Source organism: Salvelinus namaycush, chromosome 35 (assembly GCF_016432855.1).
Source record: "Salvelinus namaycush isolate Seneca chromosome 35, SaNama_1.0, whole genome shotgun sequence".
Classification (NCBI taxonomy): Eukaryota; Metazoa; Chordata; class Actinopteri; order Salmoniformes; family Salmonidae; genus Salvelinus; species Salvelinus namaycush.
The window spans coordinates 31,551,187-31,571,818 of NC_052341.1; the positions used below are offsets into that span (position 1 = coordinate 31,551,187).

The following is a 20,632-nucleotide window of genomic DNA, read 5'->3' on the forward strand; positions in this document are numbered from 1 at the left end:
CTTGTAATCGTATGTGGCTGGTAGACTGAAATTAATCTCTTTGTGTGAATTATCATCTTTGCAGTGTAGATATCTGTTAGATGGACAACTTTGTAGCAAAAGGTATCATTGCAAATTAGGTCAATTGGATTATATTAATGGGGACAATACTATCGCTGACTGATCTGGTTTTTGATTGTGGACTACAGGAAAAGGAGGACCGAGCACACCCCCGTTCTCATCGACGGGGCTGTAGGTTGAGAGCTTCAAGTTCCTTGGTGTCCACATCACCAACAAACAAGAATGGTCCAAACACACCAAGACAGTTGTAAAGAGGGCACGACAAAGCCTATTCCCCCTCAGGAGACTGAAAAGACTTGGCATGGGTCCTCAGATCCTCAAAAGGTTCTACAGCTGCAACATCAAGAGCATCCTGACTGGTTGCATCACTGCCCGGTACGGCAATTGCTCGGCCTCCGACCGCAAGGCTCTACAGAGGGTAGTGCGTACGGCCCAGTACATCACTGGGGCTAAGCTCCCTGCCATCCAGGACCTCTACACCAGGCAGTGTCAGAGGAAGGCCCTAAAAATTGTCTGCTACCGCATGGCAAGCGTTACCAGAGCACCAAGTCTGTGACCAAAAGGCTACTTAACAGCTTTTACCCCCAAGCCATATGACTCCTGAACAAGTAATCAAATGACTACCCAGACAATTTACATTGCCCCCCCACCCCTCTTTTACGCTGCTGCTACTCTCTGTTTATTATATATGCATAGTCACTTTAACTATACATTCATGTACATACTACCTCAATTAGCCTGACTAACCGGTGCCCCTACACATTGGCTACCAGAACTATCTGCATTGTGTCCCACCAACCGCCAACCCTTCTTTTACGCTACTGCTACTCTCTGTATATCATGTATACATAGTCACTTTAACCATACCTACATGTACATACTACCTCAATTAGCCCGATTAACCGGTGCCTGTATATAGCCTCACTACTGTTATTTTTCACAGTCTTTTTACTGTTGTTTTTATTTCTTTACTTATCTATTGTTCACCTAATACCTATTTTTTACTTAAAAATCGCACTGTTGGTTAAGTAAGCATTTCACTGTAAGGTCCACACCGGTTGTATTCGGCGCACGTGACAAATAAACTCTGATTTGATTTCATTCATCCGCTTTGTGATGGACTGTAGTGAACAATTCAAATGAACACATGACACAGATAGGTGATCCTTTTTTTTTGAGTGACTTGCATGTAGATTACTATCATCATGCCGTTGGGCACAGTCGGATATACGTTTGAATGCTCTTTTTAATTTACAGAGAGACAGCCTCTAACTAGCCAAACCAATTGAATATTCCTCCTTTCACACCTCTAGCTTCTCTCTCTGTCGTGGGGGTTCCGGGGTTCATTTCACTGGCTGTCAGAGGGCAGGGCTTACGCTCTTTAAAGTGTCATAGACACTGTTTAGTAAATGGATTGAAACATGGCTTAAGTGAATTATGACTGCGTTCTAATCCCTCGCTCCTCTCCTCCGCTCTGGACTCCTCTCCTCCTCCCCGTCTGGCAGCCTGAGCGTGAGGGGGTTGAAGGGGTGGCCTGGGGGCCTATTCCTCCCCCTCGCAGAGTGTTTTCAGAGGCCCCTAACCACCGGTATATTCATCTACATTACTGTAGGCAGGAGAGGGCTCCCCCAGTCCCATGCATTTTACTCATTCATTCAAATGACCTGGCTGGCATCAAACAGACCAGCCCTTGGTCCTCTCCTCCTCTCCAATCCACTTTCCCGGTGGCATTTCCCATATCCAATGAACTAGACACCCCCTAGTTAGCGATTTCAATATATGCATGTTGTGTTCTTATGTAAAGGCGGATATGAAGTCTAAAATATGACGAGAAATAGGGCTTCAGAGAAATGGACCGAATCTTCGCTAGGCTAAGTGGTAAGGGGATACGGCGGGATTCACGCAACTGAGCCGTTTTTCTACTTACCCGGAGTCCGATGAACTCGTTGACACCATTAATTATGTCTCTGCGTGCAGTTTGAGGGAAGTTAGTTTCGCAAGCCAATGCTGACTAGCGTTAGCCCAATGACTGGAAGTTTACAGGTACGGTAGCTTCTGACACTAAATGGCGGGTCTCCTTTTTAAGGAGAGTATATCTTTTTTTGGTGTAGTGTATAAAAATTTAAAAAAGTCGCTCTATAGGATACCCCATTATACTTATAAATGCTTTCTAAATTATAATAAATGCTAATTTAGTCATTTTATAATGCATGCCTTGTTAATAAATGGTTATGAACACTAGAAGACTCATTTATCAGTAGTATAGGCCGATAGCTACACTACTTATAAATAGTTTATTAAGCATATTAAATACAACTTATTTTAAGGTGGTACTTCCCTATCCCCCTAACCAAGTTTTCGCCTTCCCTATCCCCCTAACCAAGTTTTCGCCAGCCCAAAACTAACTTCCCACAACCCCCCTCCCTCTTTCATCTCAACCCCTCCTCCTCAGCTGTAAAATGAACTTACAGCAGGATCCCCAAAACACATCACATACAGTAACACGCTAGTGTCTCTGTTGGGGCGTTTGCGGGTAAATAATCATGCTGAATAATGAATGGCAATTAAAGGGAGACATGGGGGAGATGTGGCCTAGCTAAACACGCGCTGATTAATGTTTCCCCCGCTTTTCCCCCCAATCGGCTCTGCATTATGCAAATGCTGCAGTGCCAGGACCCTATCAGGAGAGGCCAGGGCCACGGAGACGAGGCCCATTTATTCAAATCAATCTCTGATAAACATTGCGAATGGGTATACTCAGAGCGTCAGGGGGAGTGTTATGTCATAGCTTACTTCACTCTCATTGCAAACGTCTTTTCTCGCCCTTGCATGCGTAGCCTGCGCGCGCCCACAAACGCAACCAGTGACGTGTGTACTGTACAAACATGTTTGCGCACTTTTGCTCATAGGCTGGCGCTCGTAAATCACTCACGGCACACGCTCCGACACACTTAAACTCTATACAGACACAGGCACGCGTACAGGCAAAGGCTCACGCCGGCAAGTGTGCATGTAGAGACAAGTGTTGTGTTGGTGTGTAGGCTGGGGCTCTCAGGGCTGCCGAGCTGTTTCCAGGCTGATGGCTCGGCAGCCCTGGAGACTCTCTCTATGTCAGGCTGGGACTGGAGCTCGGGTAGCATAGGTTCAGGCTGTGGGCTAGGGATTGGAGATAGGAGTCATAACTGAGGGGGATTGTGAGAGTAGGACAGGGGGGAAGGGGATCATTCTGGAGGCTGGGGATGGAGTATAGACAGCAAGGACTGAGACATGGGGAGGAGTTTAGAGGGTGGGGCTGGAAGGTGGACAGGGGGCGAAGGGAAGTGGACAGGGGGCCGAAGGGAAGTGGACAGTGGGCCGAAGGGAAGTGGACAGGGGGCCGAAGGGAAGTGGACAGGGGCCGAAGGGGAGTGGACAGGGGGCAAAGGGGAGTGGACAGGGGGCAAAGGGGAGTGGACAGGGGGCAAAGGGGAGTGGACAGGGGGCAAAGGGGAGTGGACAGGGGGCAAAGGGGAATGTACAAGAGGGGGCAAAGGGGAATGTACAAGAGGGGGCAAAGGGGAATGTACAAGAGGGGGCAAAGAGGAATGTACAAGAGGGGGCAAAGGGAAGTGGACAGGGGGCAAAGGGGAATGTACAAGAGGCAAAGGGAAGTGGACCGGGGGCAAAGGGAAGTGGACCGGGGGGAAAGGGAAGTGGACAGGGGGCAAAGGGGAATGTACAAGAGGAGGCCATAGAAGAAGGTGTAAGAAGCTGAAACTCAGGCTGGGATAAGTGTCTGACTATAGAAGATCATTCCAGGACACAGGCTAGAGGCAAGAGCAGGTCTACGGCTGGAGTTAAGAGCACACTGCCACTATCCTCAGGCCAGGATAGATGCTGGGGCTGGGGGCTGGGGAAGGGGTAGGTAGGGGGTGAGTGAGCAGGCCTGAGTTGCAGCTCCACAGCCCCAGTGATGAATGGCTGGAGCATGGGCCATTCATCTCCTGCTTAGAGAAGTGGACACTGGCCCACCTCCCCCTCCATTCCCTTTCCACTCCCCCTCCCCATGTCAGCAAATGTGATAATTCTGTCATTTGTCAGGAGTGACGGAGGGTGGGGAAGTGTGTGGGGAGAGGCACTGGAGACTACTTCTGGGACTACGGACACACACACACACACAGAGATAGATACACGTGAACACACACACACACACACACACACAAACTAACACATTCATTTTGTCTCATTCTCCTCACTACCTCTCTTTGTATAATTTTTTTGTTCAAAGTAAGTTTTTTGTCAAGTCTACTTAGGCAACAGTGGGAAATCTGAAATGTGCAAAAAGAGCGAGGCGTTTTATGGCACATTCCATCAGTAATTCACTGATTTTATTACCTCCAGGAAACTTGTGAGCCACATTTTCCACTTTATTATGAAAATAATGTTTTTAAAGCCTGTCTGCAGTTTTGTGTATGCGTGATTGGATGTGTGTTTACGAGTCTGTGTTTGGGAGATGCTGGAACAAGAAATTGTGTGTGCGTGCGTATTTGTGCTTGTGCTTGTGTGTGTGTGTGTGTGTGTGTGTGTGTGTGTGTGTGTGTGTGTGTGTGTGTGTGTGTGTGTGTGTGTGTGTGTGTGTGTGTGTGTGTGTGTGTGTGTGTGTGTGTGTGTGTGTGTGTGTTGTCGCTTTTGGATAGCAGTCTTGACAGTAGGAACACTGTGAACAGTAAATACCCTTATATGAGGCACTCATGGTACCCATTAAACATGATAACCTCGGAGTTAAGGGCCGGTCATTTTGTTACACATAAACGCATAAAAGTTTGGGAGTGTTTCAAATGTCTCTGTGGATTCAGACAGACTACTGTAACCCCTGGCTAACCCTGTCTTTGCCTATTTTTCCTTCTCTCTCTACATCTCTCTCTCTCTCTCTCTCTCTCTCTCTCTACCTATTGTTCTCTCTCTCTACCTATCGTTCTCTCTCTCTACCTATCGTTCTCTCTCTCTACCTCTCTCTCTCTACCTATCGTTCTCTCTCTCTACCTCTCCCTTTCTCTCTCTACCTCTCACTCTCTCTTTCTTTCTCTCTCTCTCTGCAGAATCATCCAGAACCGAGTCCTGGTCTTCGTCCTTGGCGCCACCATCCTCCTTACCATCATTCTGGCCATCTATTTCAATGTGCGAGGGCACTGATCTCCCCCAATGCTCTCACACACACACACACACACACACACACACACGCATGATTAATAGCGACAAAAGTGTTTGCTCTGGAGTAATTAGAACAAATGGTGCCCATGAATCACTCTTTCTGGGCCCTGACAGGGGTCTCTCTCTCACTCGCTTTCTCTCTGAGACAGCCCCCTCTGTTTCTTTTATTGCTATTGATAATATTCACGGTGTCGTCGTCACTGTACTGCGTTTAGCATTGGAGATCTATCTTTTCCCTGGGTAGAGAGGGCCTGTAAGGGGATTCAAATAGTCTAGACGGGTTCAAATATGTACAACTTCCTACTGTTGTTCATTCGCCACTTCCATGGTCTGACCTAAGGTGTTTGCGGGTCCCATTTCTATGTGTGTGTGTGTGTGTGTGTGTGCGCGTGAGTGCTTGTATATCTGTACGTGGAGCTTTTCTCTCCCTCTGTCAGACCAACTTTCAACACGTCTAGTCTATTAGGCGCTCGACTCAACTCTTTGTGTGCAAGATTAACATGGGGGCCTACTATATGAATGTACCCAGCCTACTGGCATGTAGCTCCTAGCTGTCCTCTTTATGAACTGAACATACAGCACAGCACAAAGAACAGTGCCTTCAAATAAGAGGTGGTATTCAGTCACCTTTTTTTTTCAGCACGGTTGGGCCCGAATATGAGATATACATTTGTAGATGGAAGATATATATAACCCATAGAAAATGCATGAACAAGTTTGCGTCTGTTTTAGCTCAAGGAAGGAGACCCAGGACTTGCTGGGAAATCCCCCTTTTATACACCCTCCTCACATTACTGACTCCTATCACTGTTATCTGACTGTAAGGGGTCTTAATAGTGTCCAGACTCCATTTTGTTTTTACACACAAGACATTAATAGAGACTTGATAATAGTAGGCAACATACTGTACTAACAGGTGTACATACTGTACGTAGAAAAATATTTCTTTTTGGGGGGGGGGGGTTTCAACAGCAGTTCTGTTTATTTATTTATAAACATTGTTTTAGAATTGATGATAGACTTTTGGGATAAGCGTTAAAGATTATGTGATACTAAGTGTATATTTTATGAAGTCTATTATAGACGTGAACTGATGCAGACCAATCGTCTTTGGCCGGCGAATCACATGACCTGTATAGTATTGTATAGTCCAGGACCAATTGAAACATGGATTGCTTTGATTGTGTGTGAATTCAGACTTAAGTCATTATTAATATGAGTGAAATTGCTCTGTTGTCCTGTAATTTATTGTATTTCTTCTTCTTTTTTTTTTGTCGAGTTGTAATGATGACAATAATAATGCAGTACTTTTACATAAGAGCCTTTTACCCGAAGTCTTCAAGCTGACAATGATGTTCCATGCTCTTTTTACCAACTCACAATACTGTGTGTGTTTTAGTCCTTGTTTTGTAGTTAAAAGCCATTCTACTCTCTGTGGACAGGTTAATATTGTTGTATTTTATGTGTGTAAATAGAGGCAAGGCAAATGTTGGACTGTTGAGGGGGATTCCAGTGTCCAGTCCTGAGGGCTGAATTATGTATGTATGTGTCACACACATTACACTCACACAGAAACATACTCTCTCTAAAACCTACACCGGTACCCCCACGTCCACCTCCTTCGAACACACAGACAGACTCACAGACAGACAGAAGACTGGTGGTCTCTGCCTGGCTCAGACCAGACAGCCAACCTGCCTCCGTGTGGCAGAACGCGCTCGCGCACGAGAGAGAGGCCATTTGCTATTCCGTTTCAGGGCGAGCGGATTGTCTTATTTTGGAAGCGGGCTTGGTGGGGGGGGGGGGGGGGCTTTCTCCGCCACCCACTTCCAGCCGCCCGGCGGCTTCAAAGGTTCATATTAATGGGCAACAAAATAGTTTGTCTCTGTCCGTCCCATGTGGGGCCAGCCCGTGGAGAGTTATCATTAAGTTGAGGAATAACGAACAAAGAGGAGAAGAAGCAGAAGTGGAAATAAGGCGGTTGAGGGAGGAGAAATCCCTGCCAGTTTGACAAACCTCATCGGATAAGCACCTGTGCAATTGGTTTTCCCATCAAAAGGAGAAACTGGTGTGTGTGGAGGTCTGTGTGAGTCTATACATGGAGGTTGGTGTGCATGAGCAAAAGAACGTGATATTGTGTGTATGTGTCTGCTGTTCACCTATGTGTGTGCCTGCGAGCGCTCGTCCTCTCTCCCCTGTCCCTCCCTCCCTCGCGTCTCCCCCCTCACCCCACCACTCCTCCCTCTGTCTCTTCCTCCGTCTCTCTCCCAGCCTGTCAGGACGAGCTGAGTTGTGGAGCTGCTGCAGCCTCCCTTCCAACGTGCAAGCGTGGCTGCGGCAGGCAGCGAGCGCGGCTCTATTTGAAGTTGTAGCGGTGTCAAAAAGTCAGGGCTGACTGACAGCCATCAGTCCCACAGGGCCTCATTAAAAACAGACCCACTTGACAAGGAAATAATTGAGCGCCGGCGACAACTCTGCCTGGGCTCCGTTTAGATGTTTTTATTTTCTTTCATTATTATTTCTGGCTATTATGTTCATTAAGAAATTGCATTAAACAACTTTAGATATGGGGGGGTTGACAATTTATTTAGGGGGGGGGGTTATTTAAACAGAAAGCCTGTCGTGATTCAATGGCTTGGCAGACGCCTGGTATTGTCTGCCTGCCAGCTTTCTCCTTCTCCTCTCATTCGTTCTCTCATTCTCTCCGTTTTCTCTGCCCATCCTAGTCTTTCCTTTTTTCCCCATCCCTCTAATACAGTATCTCTACATGCCTCCCTGCTTCTCTCTCCTCATCTCCCACGTCTCTCTATCCATCCCTCTCTCTTTCCTTCCTTCCCTCTCCTTCCCTCCCTCTTTCCCTCAGAGCAGCGGGCGCCTTTGGAATATGAAATAGATTATTCATTACCCCCTTCTCCTCTTTGTGACTGATTTTGGTTTTCGACGAGCGTCTCGCCACAGAGAGGAGGATGAAAACTTGTCAAAAAATAGGTTATATCTTATTCCAAGGGGCAACAATAGCAGCAGGTACAGACACCTTTTAATATTTCATTAAGCCCAGTGTTAACCCTCCTTAAGTGACTGGAGGTGTGGGAGCTCCATACAGACAGGGAGAGGGGGTGGGGGAGGGGTGAGTGATTAGTCATTTGATGTCTAAAGCGTTTTCAAAGCTTCTACGCCTCTGATTCGCTAGACAGGCTAGTCTTTGGGTGTCCTTGGCCATGGTTATATGAACATTGTCTGAGTGGCTGGTGAGTGGTCATGTCCTTGTTTTGGAGCTCTATGTTCTTGGCCATGTGCATCGTTGATTGTAGCACAATACCATATAGGCGTATGTGCCTACCGAGGACCCTCTCGACCACAATGCAGGTGATTTGTAAGATGTGCTTCTAAAACCGGTGAAAGGGGGCAAATTGTTCCTCAGGCAAGCCAACCTCTCGGCGGCGTTTCCCTTCCAGTACAAAATCCTGCCGTTTGTCAGCCGTTTAGGGCGGACAGGGATTGTGACAAGGAGCGTTTGAGCCGTTCTTCCTCTGAAGGGTGGGCCTTAAACGGGATAAACAGCTCCAACAGTGGGATCGCGATGGGAGGCAGACGGCTTTATCTCCCAGAGAGTTTCTGTGAGTCTCAGTGTCCCGCTACAAGGGACGCCTGCCCACCCGCAGACCACGGAGCAGAAATCCACAATGACACCGTTTGACAACACAAATGAATCTGCCTCTGTTTCGACTGTCCACACACATCCATAGACACATTACACACACACACACACAGCCATCTCCACTATCACACGTGCTGGACTAACCCCCCCCCCCCCCCTCCCATCATCCCCCTTTTATTGTTAGGCAGTGGAGAGAGATATGTCCCCCCTTTGTACATGCCACCAGTCCAAGTAGAATGGCTTTCTTTACCACCATGAACGCTGTTGTTCATTTTCATGGTGTTTTATGCTCACAAGGACATGACAATGACCCTATTCTTTGTGGAAATCACTGGCCTCTCCTTGCGTGCGTGCGCGAGTACGTATGTACACGTGTTCATTGATTCAGTGAAGAGATGTAGCCGGAATGGTCGAGAAGTCCTGTTGAGTGCAGTTGCCGGCGTGTGTGTGCATTGTGTGCACGTGTCTGTCTGTCCAAAATGTCCACCCGTAGCGTAAGTCTTGATGATCAGGTCCATTTTAACCCTTCATCCGTAGCTGAACTGTGTGCACAATGCTGCTTTTCATCCTTTTTTGGGGCTGTTTAGTTTTTCCCGAGACATTTTCTGATTTCTGTAGATGTGAAGAATGCTTTCGTCGTCATTAAAGCGGTATTGTATTGGGGACAACAAAGATGCCCTGTCTGTCTTAAGTTCCTGTCTTCTTCCCTCCGTCACCCTCTCTTTCTGTCGTTCAACCTGACACTTCGGCAAGGAGATAAGACGGAGCCTGCAAGTTTACATTTCACCCACCGCTAAAACCACAGTCAAATCCCATGTCTGTATTACCGTCCATTTGGCTGTTATGTGAGGCAGAGGCACACCTCGACTTGCACAGAGAAAGTCCCAACACAGATGGACTAGTCATACAATATGAACATTGAAACTCACAGACCAGGTCAGACTGAAGCAGACTAAACTACTGCACGTTCTCTCCCTCTCCCTCGTTCTCTTTCTCTCTCATCACTTTCCCTGTAGTATACTGGCATATCCTTTGAGCTAAAATTAACGCTTTACCACTACAAAGGAATACAGTTGTAACCAGCGCTCCCATTTGCATGATAATGGAGACTTAATATAATGGGCCCAGTAGACACAGTATTAGGTCTCTTAAATATTTGCTTACTTTTAGCCTCTCATTTCGTTAAGCAATGCTTATAATTTAATTATGGTCCTAATAGCTATTATATGAATATATAATGTAGTGCAGTAAATGTGTAAGATACTTTTGCAACATATTTAAATGTAGTAATTTGTTATGGTCCATTGATTTAAATATATGTTCAGTGGTAATGAAAGTGAATTTCATTTCCCAGAAGCATGTTGACAAATTGAAATCAGTGGTCAGTGAGAACATTGTCTGTTCACTTTTCAGAGACTAATATTCTTCTGGTCAGCCCTGAGACAGAGTGTAATGTAGAGATGGGTTGAGCTAGAGAGGGACTGACAGAGAGGTAAAAATAAAGAGATGGATGGATGGATCAGACTAGGTTGCTGGAAGCCTGGAAGGCAGGCCCTGACTGTTGAGCTAGTTCCATGCTGTACAGTACTTTACTTTGCATATGGTGTCTTACCAGACAAGATTCTAAATTTCCAACTGGGAGGCATCAGTGGAGAAATCACTGTCTTCAAACAACGGCCTGCCATTCATGTTCCCCGTAGCCGGAGATCTGAGCAAACGGTGATAACCCACGACATCTTTCTGGAAAACGGGGAGTCGATCAGCTTTGATGGAGCACATCCTCTATGACAGGCTACTGAAGAGCTCGCTAATGAACTGGGGGGGGCATCGCTTAGCATGGCAGCATGGCGAAAGAAGGGATGGGGGGGGGGGGGGATTAGGGATGCGGGGATGGCGATGGGGGTTCGAATTGAAGCAGTGAGGCATTTCATATGCATGATTGTCCAAACATAAACATAAGCTCATAAATATACTATGGATGGATGGAGAAGAGGAAGATACGATGGTGGGATGAGAGAAAGGTATTGTCTGAATGTTACGCGCAACCCTAGAAAAGGGAAATCGAACCCTCCTCTCCCTGTCCTCTATCCCCCTCCATGCTACCTCCGCCTTAGATGGAGGGTGGTGATTAAATATTCATGTTGTGTCCAATCAGAGAGCTCGTCTGACGGTCTTTCTACACAGGGCAGGAAGTGGAATTGGATTCTAGCGAGCGGGGACCCTGCAGGTTGGCATGAGGGGTCAATTGAATGGGGAGTTCAGCAGTACCACAATCTATTTGATGTCCTCTTGTGTCCCCAACCACCCTTCCCTCATTCATACAATAGGATACATCTAACACAGTAAGGAATACCAGCCTGCTTGCTTTTATATGGATATCATGCTCGTTTATCAGTGTTGTAGAATGCAGAACAATATTTGGTTTCAAACTGTGGGCATTTTTCATTTACTAACTCAAACAGACATCATTCAACGCACTTTCACTGAACACATAGACCCACACGTTCTGTCTGTCAGTCGCTCGCACGCACGCACACACAGAAACACACATGCTTTTATTAAACACACAGAAACACAGGCACATACATACACACCTTTATTGAGTTGTACGGCGAAGGCAACAAAATGCACAACTTTTGTTCATCTCAAGGATTTTCGGACTGCCCAGATGAACAGAGCTCGTATTGATTTTTCTCCTTGCCATGCAGTGACTGTGATTACCCATTTTCTCATTCATTTTTAAAGACAACTCGTGTGATTCTTCCCCTTTTCTCTCTATTCTCATCTCTCTATCACTCCTATTTTCTAAAGAGTGATTGTACACTCCCCTTCCATGGCAGAATCCCTCCTTGACCCTGAGAATTAAATTATTCTATAGATCACAGCTGTTGAATATTAGGCCTTACAAAAGCGGTTAAATAAAATATGTTCAAATTGTCCAATCCCAGAGGCTACGGCAGAAATTCTAATCAGGTGAGAGAAAGGGAAAGGAGTCAGTGGGGATTATGAATAAAGGGTATCTTTGGAATCTTACTGGCCGAGTCTGAGGAAGAGAAAGAAAAAGAGAGGACCAAACCTTAATCTCACTCATCAACAATACACTGGAAGGTTCTAGATAACAGCGGGTGGTGGTGGGTTAAAGCTTTTTTTCCAAAGAATAAGGATATTGAGGGTTTTTCGAAAGAATAATGATATTGAGTGCCTTCAGAAAGTATTGACACCCCTTGACTTTTTTCACATTTTGTTGTTACAACGTAGGGTTATAATGGATTGAATTGTAAAAAAAATATATAAAAAATGACAATGATCTACACAAGAACCCTCTTTATACTTCTATTGGCCCATTTTTTATTTAGGACAGGCTGGAGGCGGGGACGCTCCAGTACAGTAGGTGGTAATGCACAATAACGTTGGATGCTAGCCGTAAACGGGTAGACAGTGTCCTTCTCCCCCACCTGTCAGGCACTGTTTTCCCGCAGTTCCGTTAACGACGGCGAGGGCAGGTGTCCAGCAGGCGGGAGCGAATGACACTGCGTGCTAGCTTAGCCAGCTAGTCCTAAGGAGGACTCCAATACACAGCAGGCGAGAGTACGGGCGACACTGTGTACTAGCTAACTAACAAACTAGTCGCCATAGCCTCCCATCTGCTGTGCTATCGGGAAGCAGGGACAACAGGTAGACGGTTCCCGCGTACTAGCTAGCTAACTAGCAAGCAAGCACATTATATCGCTAAATAGTAAGCTAGCACATGGTGTCGCCCCAGCCTCCCACCTGCTGTGCTAGCAGCCTGTCTGACGCAGTTCTGTTAACGACGGTGAGGGCAGGTGTTCGGCAGGCAGGAGCAAAGAACACTGTCTACTGGTGTCACTGACGCTAGCTAGCAACCACATTCAAAAATCTCACACAAGCATGAAGATGTTGTGTTCGGGGGGGGGGGGGGGCGTTCGTGCAGGAACAAATGGGATGCTCGAGTGCGTGGGTGTTCATGAAGGAACAGGAATGCCCACAATATTGGTATTTCTAGGTAACTAAGAGCTTTGCACACCTGGATTGTACAATATTTGCATTATTCTTTAAAAAAATTCTTTAAGCTCTATCAAGTTGGTTGTTGATCATTGCTAGACAGCCATTTTCAAGTCTTGCTGTAGATTTTCAAGTCGATTTCACTCAAACTGTAACTAGGCCATTCAGGAACATTTCAATGCTGTCTTGTTAATCAACAATAAATTGTATTTATGATATATGACAATATTTTAGGTTAACAATAATTCTATTACACAATTTCTGATATATCACATGCCTTTGTTTTATTTTCCTCCATAAGTAAAATCAGGATTATGGCTCTACTGCTATTCATTCCAATTAGACTGGTTTGGATTTCTCCCTGACCAATATGGCTGCCATTTTCATCCCATTCTGGAACGTCAAGGGTTTATGACATAGGCCCTCTAGTAATTTAATAGGATCTCTATGGTAGCCCCTCTCCCCAGATAGGATATGAACACTTCATAAGCCATGACAAAAAATATTAGAATTACAGGAAATGAGCTGTAAAACTGCCAAATGTTCTCTCAGTCTCATGGCAAAATGTGTAGAATAGCAGTAAATTAGCTTTAAAAATGCTAAATTCTCTCAGCCTCATTGCAGAATGTGTAGAAATTAGCTGTATGTGTATGAAATTAGCTGTAAAAATGCACATTTTCTTCTCTGCCCCATGGCAAAATGTGTAGATTTGCAGGAAATTAGCATTAGAACAGCAACTTTTTTCCCAGACTCATGGCAAAATGTGTAGAATTGTAGGAAGTTAGTGTTTTTTTTTTATGGTTATTGCACAGATGTGAATGTTGAGCCCATACAACCAACATGTAGAACTGTAGTTGAGCTTGACCTTATGGACTTTCCATATAGGCTTTCCCAGATCTTGTGGGAGGGCCCCTCAAAGTTCCACTGGCACACACACACACACACACACACACACACACACATATATTATCACAAACTTATTACCCATGATTATGCTGCCAATATGATGGTCCCTTTTAGCTAAAGGTCTTCAACGGGCCAACGCTGTCTTAACCTGCCATGTCAACCAAACACACAGCCAAATAATTGTGTCTCCAGGTATAAAAAAAAAATGCACTCATTAATGGTAAACAAGACAAACCTTCTGGCCGCTGGATGCCTTCACTTGACCAGTTGATGTGGGTGTCAGGATATATTAATTATGCCATATTTCAACATGGAAGTTAGAACCATGGCTGGCCAAGAAAACCTCTCAGAGGGCGATTCTGCATTGTTTTATATACAGTGCCAGTCGAAAGTGTGGACACACCTACTCATTCAAGGGTTTTTCTTTATTTTTACTTTTTTCTACATTGTAGAATAATAGTGAAGACATCAACACTATGAAATAACACATATGGGAATCATGTAGTAACCAAAAAAAGTGTTACGCAAATCAAAATGTATTTTAGATTTTAGATTCTTCAAAGTAGCCACCCTTTGACAGCTTTGCACACTCTTGGCATTCTCTCAACCAGCTTCATGAGGAATGCTTTTCCAACAGTCTTGAAGGAGTTCCCACATATGCTGAGCACTTGTTGGTTGCTTTTACTTCACTCTGCGGTCCAACTCATCCCAAACCATCTCAATTGTGTTGAGGTCGGGTGATTGTGGAGGCCAGGTCATCTGATGCAGCACTCCATCACTCTCCTTCTTGGTCAAACAGCCCTTACACAGCCTGGAGGTGTGTTGGGTCATTGTTCTGTTGAAAAACAAATGATAGTCCCACTAAGCGCAAACCAGATGGGATGGCGTATCGCTGCAGAATGCTGTAGTAGCCATGCTGGTTTAGTGTGCCTTGAATTCTAAATAAATCACAGACAGTGTCACCAGCAAACCACCATCACACCACTTCCTCCATGCTTCACGGTGGGAACCACACATGCGGAGATCATTCGTTCACCTACTCTGCATCTCACAAAGATACGGCGGTTGGAACCAAAAATCTCACATTTGGACTCATCAAACCGAAGGACAGATTTCCACCGGTCTAGGTGGAAACATAATAATGTTATTATTAAACATAATAATGTTTCTTGGCCCTAGCAAGTCTCTTCTTATTATTGGTGTCCTTTAGTAGTGGTTTCTTTGCAGCATGTCGACCATGAAGGCCTGATTCACGCAGTCTCCTCTGAACAGTTGTTGAGATGTGTCTGTTACTTGAACTCTGTGAAGCATTTATTTGGGCTGCAATCTGAGGTGCAGTTAGCTCTAATGAATTTATCCTCTGCAGCAGAGGTAACTCTGGGTCTTCCTTTCCTGTAGCGATCCTCATGAGAGACAGTTTCATCATAGGCTTGATGGTTTTTGCAACTGCACTTGAAAAAACTTTCAAAGTTCCTGAAATTTTCCGGCTTGACCGACCATGTCTTAAAGTAATGATGGACTGTCGTTTCTCTTTGCTTATTTGAGCTGTTCTTTCCATAATATGGACTTGGTCTTTTACCAAATAGGGCTATCTTCTGTATACCACCCCTACCACCCCAACCCAAATGGTTGGCTCAAACGCATTAAGAAGGAATGAAATTCCACAAATTAACTTTTAACAAGGCACACCTGTTAAAAAAATGCACTCCAGGTGACAACCTCATGAAGCCGGTTGAGAGAATCCCAAGAGTGTGCAAAGCTGTCATCAAGGCAAAGGGTGGCTACTTTGAAGAATCTCAAATATAAATTATGTTTTGATTTGTTTAACACTTTTTTGGTTACTACATGATTCCATATGTGTTATTCATATTTTTGATGTCTTCACTATTATTCTACAATGTCGAAAAAAGTACAAATAAAGAAAAACCCTTGAGTGAGTAGGTGTGTCCAAACTTTTGACTGGTACTGTACATGTGTTTGCATTTCATTGAAAACACATACTTTACTCCCCCAAACAAAGATATTTGGGGGAGTTTTACTGGCTTTGCTAGGTCTCCGGAATTGTCCAGAAGTTGTCCAGAATTTATTGACCCTAGTGTTCATTCTCAATCAAAAGAAATGTTGAGCTCCTCACAGGGAAAAAGAGAAATAAAATAAAAAGTTGGTCACAAAAAATAAAACCTTATTAGTTGAGCATATTGCACAGGTGCGAAGGCTGAGCCCATACAACCAACATGTAGTTGTAGCTTGGCTTTATGGACTGTCCATAGAGGGTGATTGACCGGAGCTCTATCCCTCGGTGTGTTCAGAAGACTACGAGACGCTCAATTACACTCTGGGATTAAAACGCTGAATTCACAGACTGACTCCCTCTGAGAAATACCAGTGACCTTTAGCCAACCGCCAAACTCCAAACAACAGCATCAACTAGAGATTTGCCATCGACAGCAAAACACTTCAGTAAGTCGAACACAGGTTCTCGTTATCAAAAGGGCACGAGATATAGAATTTCACAAAATGACCAAATATTTAGTTGTTTATTTCTGTTTTGGTTGGAAGGAGATTAATCCATTCATGCCATGTGTGCATCAGATTCTCATGAGCCATTACTACACATTAGAATAATAATAATTGTGTGTATATAGCAGCTTATGAATCATTAATCCCCATGGTTTCCATCTGGGGGTTTCTGTCGGGGGGGGGGGGGGGGGGGGGGGGGTGCTTGGGCCCCAGCGGACAAGCCAGCACGATGAAAGAGGAAGAGATATATGGATAGTGAGAGAAAGAAACAGGGATACAGCCTACAGTGATGCATTACATTGTGAAACAGTCCAAGTATCCTCTATAGCACTCACCTCTGAATATCATGTGCCATATAACTTGTAAAGGATATAGATTTTTTTTTATTTAATTGAATATCTATTTCATGAATATTTATTCATCGTTTTCTTTTTAACTGGGAATGGAGAACCATTAGCCATGTTTATACCTAGTGCTAACATGCGTCCTTTGTCCTAATCTTATCCACGTTCTGATTGTGTCCACATTTTAAGACAGGTGTAGACGATTGAAAGACGCATTGTGATCTAAAGATACATTGTGATCTAAATGTGATCAGATCTTCCTGCCCACCTCCGGAGCTAGTGTATATGGATCTGGACAGTGAAACCATTCAAATCATCATTATCCCGCCCTCTAAAATCATTGACAACTGGCACCATTGACTTAATGCCATCAATATGAGTATTAAAGTAAATGCATATTATTTTGAAAGAATATCTGTCTAATAATTTGCATACAGGGAGGGACAAGGAAATCTGGTCACAATGCAGACAGTGGACGGATAAAATTCACATTTTAACACCATGTGTAGACACGTCTGAAAATGCGGACACAATCAGAATGTGGACAACATCAAGATACAAGACACAGGATGCATGTTAGAACCAGGTATAAATAAGGCCATTAAAATCTCCACAAGTGCTGAAGTACTTCTTGTGGTTGAAGGTCAAGCGAGAAAATGTTCTTATAGCTCTATGCAACTAGTTTAATGGCGGTGATACACATTTTCTTCAGTAAGAATGAATCAGAAAGTTCACTAAGTGAGAAATGCCTCTCCTTAGGCAGTAGGCAACAATAGGTCATGAAGGAAAGAAAAGAGCATTTGTTTAAACAAACTAGTACTCTTACTATTGTACCCTCACCATGAATACAACATTTTCGTTCTAAATGAATTCCCTCTTGAACGGTACTAATAAAAACAATAGAAATGGAATGCCTGGGGATGCCTAGAGCCTTCAGTGTTTGTGGTTCAACAATTCTGCTATAGCCTTGAGTCCTCGTTCACTTGTTGTATGGTGGTTATGAGTAAATAGCCTATAGTATGCATCCGGCTCTCATTGTGTTTAAATGGGCAATCGGTGGTTGCTACATCCATTTTTTTTTACTTTTAAATTCATGATAACATGTATGTACTCATTGATTCTTCATGAATATAACTTATGAGCTTAGTTCAACTGTCTTACCCCATCAGAACCCAAAATATAAGCTTTTCGATACCCTTTTGTTTCTGAACAAACACTGTATAGTCTCAAAACATGGTTAAAACTATCATTTTGATATCATGGATGGTCAGTGCTTGTATCCATAGCTCTGTCTATGAATTTAAGCTACACACAAATAGACACAGACATATATTTCAAATTTATTACAAATAAAAAGTTTTGAATGACTACCTCATCTCTGTACGCCACACATACAATTATCTGAAAGGTCCTTCATTTGAGCAGCAGTGAATTTGAAACACAGATTCAACCACAAAGACCAGGGAGGTTTTCCAATGCCTCGCAAAGAAGGGCACTTATTGTTAGATGGGTAAAATTCAAAAAGCAGGCATTGAATATCCCTTTAAGCATGGTAAAGTTATATATATTACACTTTGGATGGTGTATCAATACACCTTGTCACTACAAAGATACAGGTGTCCTTCCTAACTCAGTTGCCGGAGAGGAAGAAAATCGCTCATGGATTTCACCATGAGGCCAAAGGTGACTTTAACAGAGTGTGTAGCCCTTTCCTGCAATCAAATGAACAAATCACCCTCTAGTGACCTCATGGATGGAATGTTATGAATATATTTCATAATTAATACCTTCTTTTTTTTATCCGGCGTTTCTTTGTCATATAAAGTCTAATATTGGGATGGAAACTTAAAATGAAATACATTTCAACTCTATATAATAGAAATATTCCAGAACATGTATTCTGTTTGCAACAAGGAACTAAAGTACAACTGCAAAAAATGTGACAAAGCAATTCACTTTTTGTCCTGAACGCAAAGTGTTATGTTTGGGGCAAATCCAATATAACACATTACTGAGTACCACTCTCCATTTTCTTGAATAGTGGTGGCTACATCATGTTATGGGTATGCTTGTAACCGTTAAGGACTGGGGAGTTTTTCAGGATAAAAAATAAATGGAATGGAGCGAAGCACAGGCAAAATTCTAGAGGAAAACCTTGTTCAGTCTGCTTTACACCAGACACTTGAAGATTAATTCACCTTTCAGCAGGACAATAACCTAAAACACAAGGCCAAATCTACTCTAGAGTTGCTTACCAAGAAGACAATGATTTTTCCTGAGTGGCCAAGTTCCAGTTTTTACTTAAATCTATGGCAATACATGAAAATGGTTGTCTAGCAATGATCAACGACCAATTCGACAGAGCTTGAAGAAAATAATAATGGGTAAATGTTGCACAATCCAAGTGTGGAAATCTCTTACAGACTTACTCAGAAAGACTCACAGCTGTAATCACTGCCCAAGGTGTTTCTACAAAGTATTAACTCAGGGGTGTGAATACTTGTGTAAGTGAGATTTCTGTATTTCATTTTCAATAAATTAGCAAGTCATTCCAAAAACATGTTTTCACTTTGTCATTATGGGGTATTGTGTGTAGATGGTTTAGAAAATATTTAATTCAGGCTGTAACACAAGAAAATGTTGAATAAGTCAATGGGTATGAATACTTTCTGAAGGCACTGTACATTCATATACAGGAAGGTATTACTAACATGTAATAATATGTATAAAGAACTTAGTGAAACTTATATGAAACTGTTTTTTATAATCAAACCTTGTTCATATCATGAATCATTGCTGCAATATTCATATCGACAGCATGAAATCACGTGTCATCCACACAGTAGGGAGCCCTTAGTTACCAAGGTTATCTTTACCAAGGGATGGAAAGATTCTATTTTAAACCAAGTCAGAACAATATGTTCATATTTAGAAATGGGATACAGTATGAGTATATGCACACTCTGACACACATTGATACTCAGACAGATGAGGAAGGGATGAAACCTTCCTGAGTGCATTGCGTCTCATTAAAAAAAAAAGGCCCTACTTTATCTGTACTGTAGCAAAACCAGAGAATGCTGGGAAGGCGAGGTCAGCGGATCATCCGTCAAAGAGGCTCCTCGTTGATGGATGGCACTCCGAGCACCACCGTACCCACCGTAGCCCTAACCGGCAAAAAGGCCTTCGCGGCAACTAAATAAATAAATAAACAGGGCACATCAAAGGGATTTTCTAAAAGAAAAACAAAGCCAGCACACGTTCGTTCGCAAACACACACTCACTCACTCACACACACACATGCGGAGAGAGAGAGGGGGAAAAAACTCAAAGAGCTGAAAACGTACACATAGTTTACTCTCCGATGACACCCAGCTTGAAGAAAATACCAGACAAAACAGAGTGGCGAGAATTGTGTGTTTGATTCGATATTCGGTTTGAGAGGCGGCTCAAAGTGAGAAATTGGGCCAAAACAGATGGTTGCCATGTTCTCTTTTTCATGAAACGTACAGTAAAGGTACTTACAATCATCTTCATCCTCAATCCTCACGTCTCATATTGATGAGGTCAGTCACTATTTATCCCAGTAGACAGAAAATATCACAACACAGTAGGCTACTGTAATACTGTAGTTCCCTGTTGGTTTACTAAATCAAAGCCATCTGCTCAAACACAGTCAAACACAACAACACTCAGAATATTGAACTGTTTAATTGCTCTAAACACCTAATAATATGGACAGTTATCAATGCATACCATGGTGTGCAATTATACTCACATTCTGTTGAAGTTGCTATTGAAGTTGTTTGAGCCTGAAGCCTCAATGGTTGGTTAAGCGTAAGTCATTATATTGTGTTTTGGGTGAAAATACAGTCTGTCAGATTGTTGTAAATTGGAGGTAACTGTGTTGTTTTTTTCCATAGTTGGTTAT

The 20,632-nt window shown here is 43.6% G+C and overlaps 1 protein-coding gene across 2 annotated transcripts in view; it reads left to right on the plus strand.

Annotated features, from left to right (window-relative positions):
- vti1a (vesicle transport through interaction with t-SNAREs 1A) overlaps positions 1-6,494 on the plus strand; it is a 176,293-nt gene extending 169,799 nt beyond the window's left edge. The window contains exon 8 of one of the 2 annotated variants that reach the window (XM_038974861.1): positions 5,139-6,494. In XM_038974861.1, the coding sequence (XP_038830789.1) occupies positions 5,139-5,232 (94 nt within the window). In that variant the 3' untranslated portion in view covers positions 5,233-6,494. The remainder of the gene's footprint in view (positions 1-5,138) is intronic. The other variant, XM_038974862.1, reaches the window with a different exon arrangement.
- Positions 6,495-20,632: the final 14,138 nt, after the last annotated feature.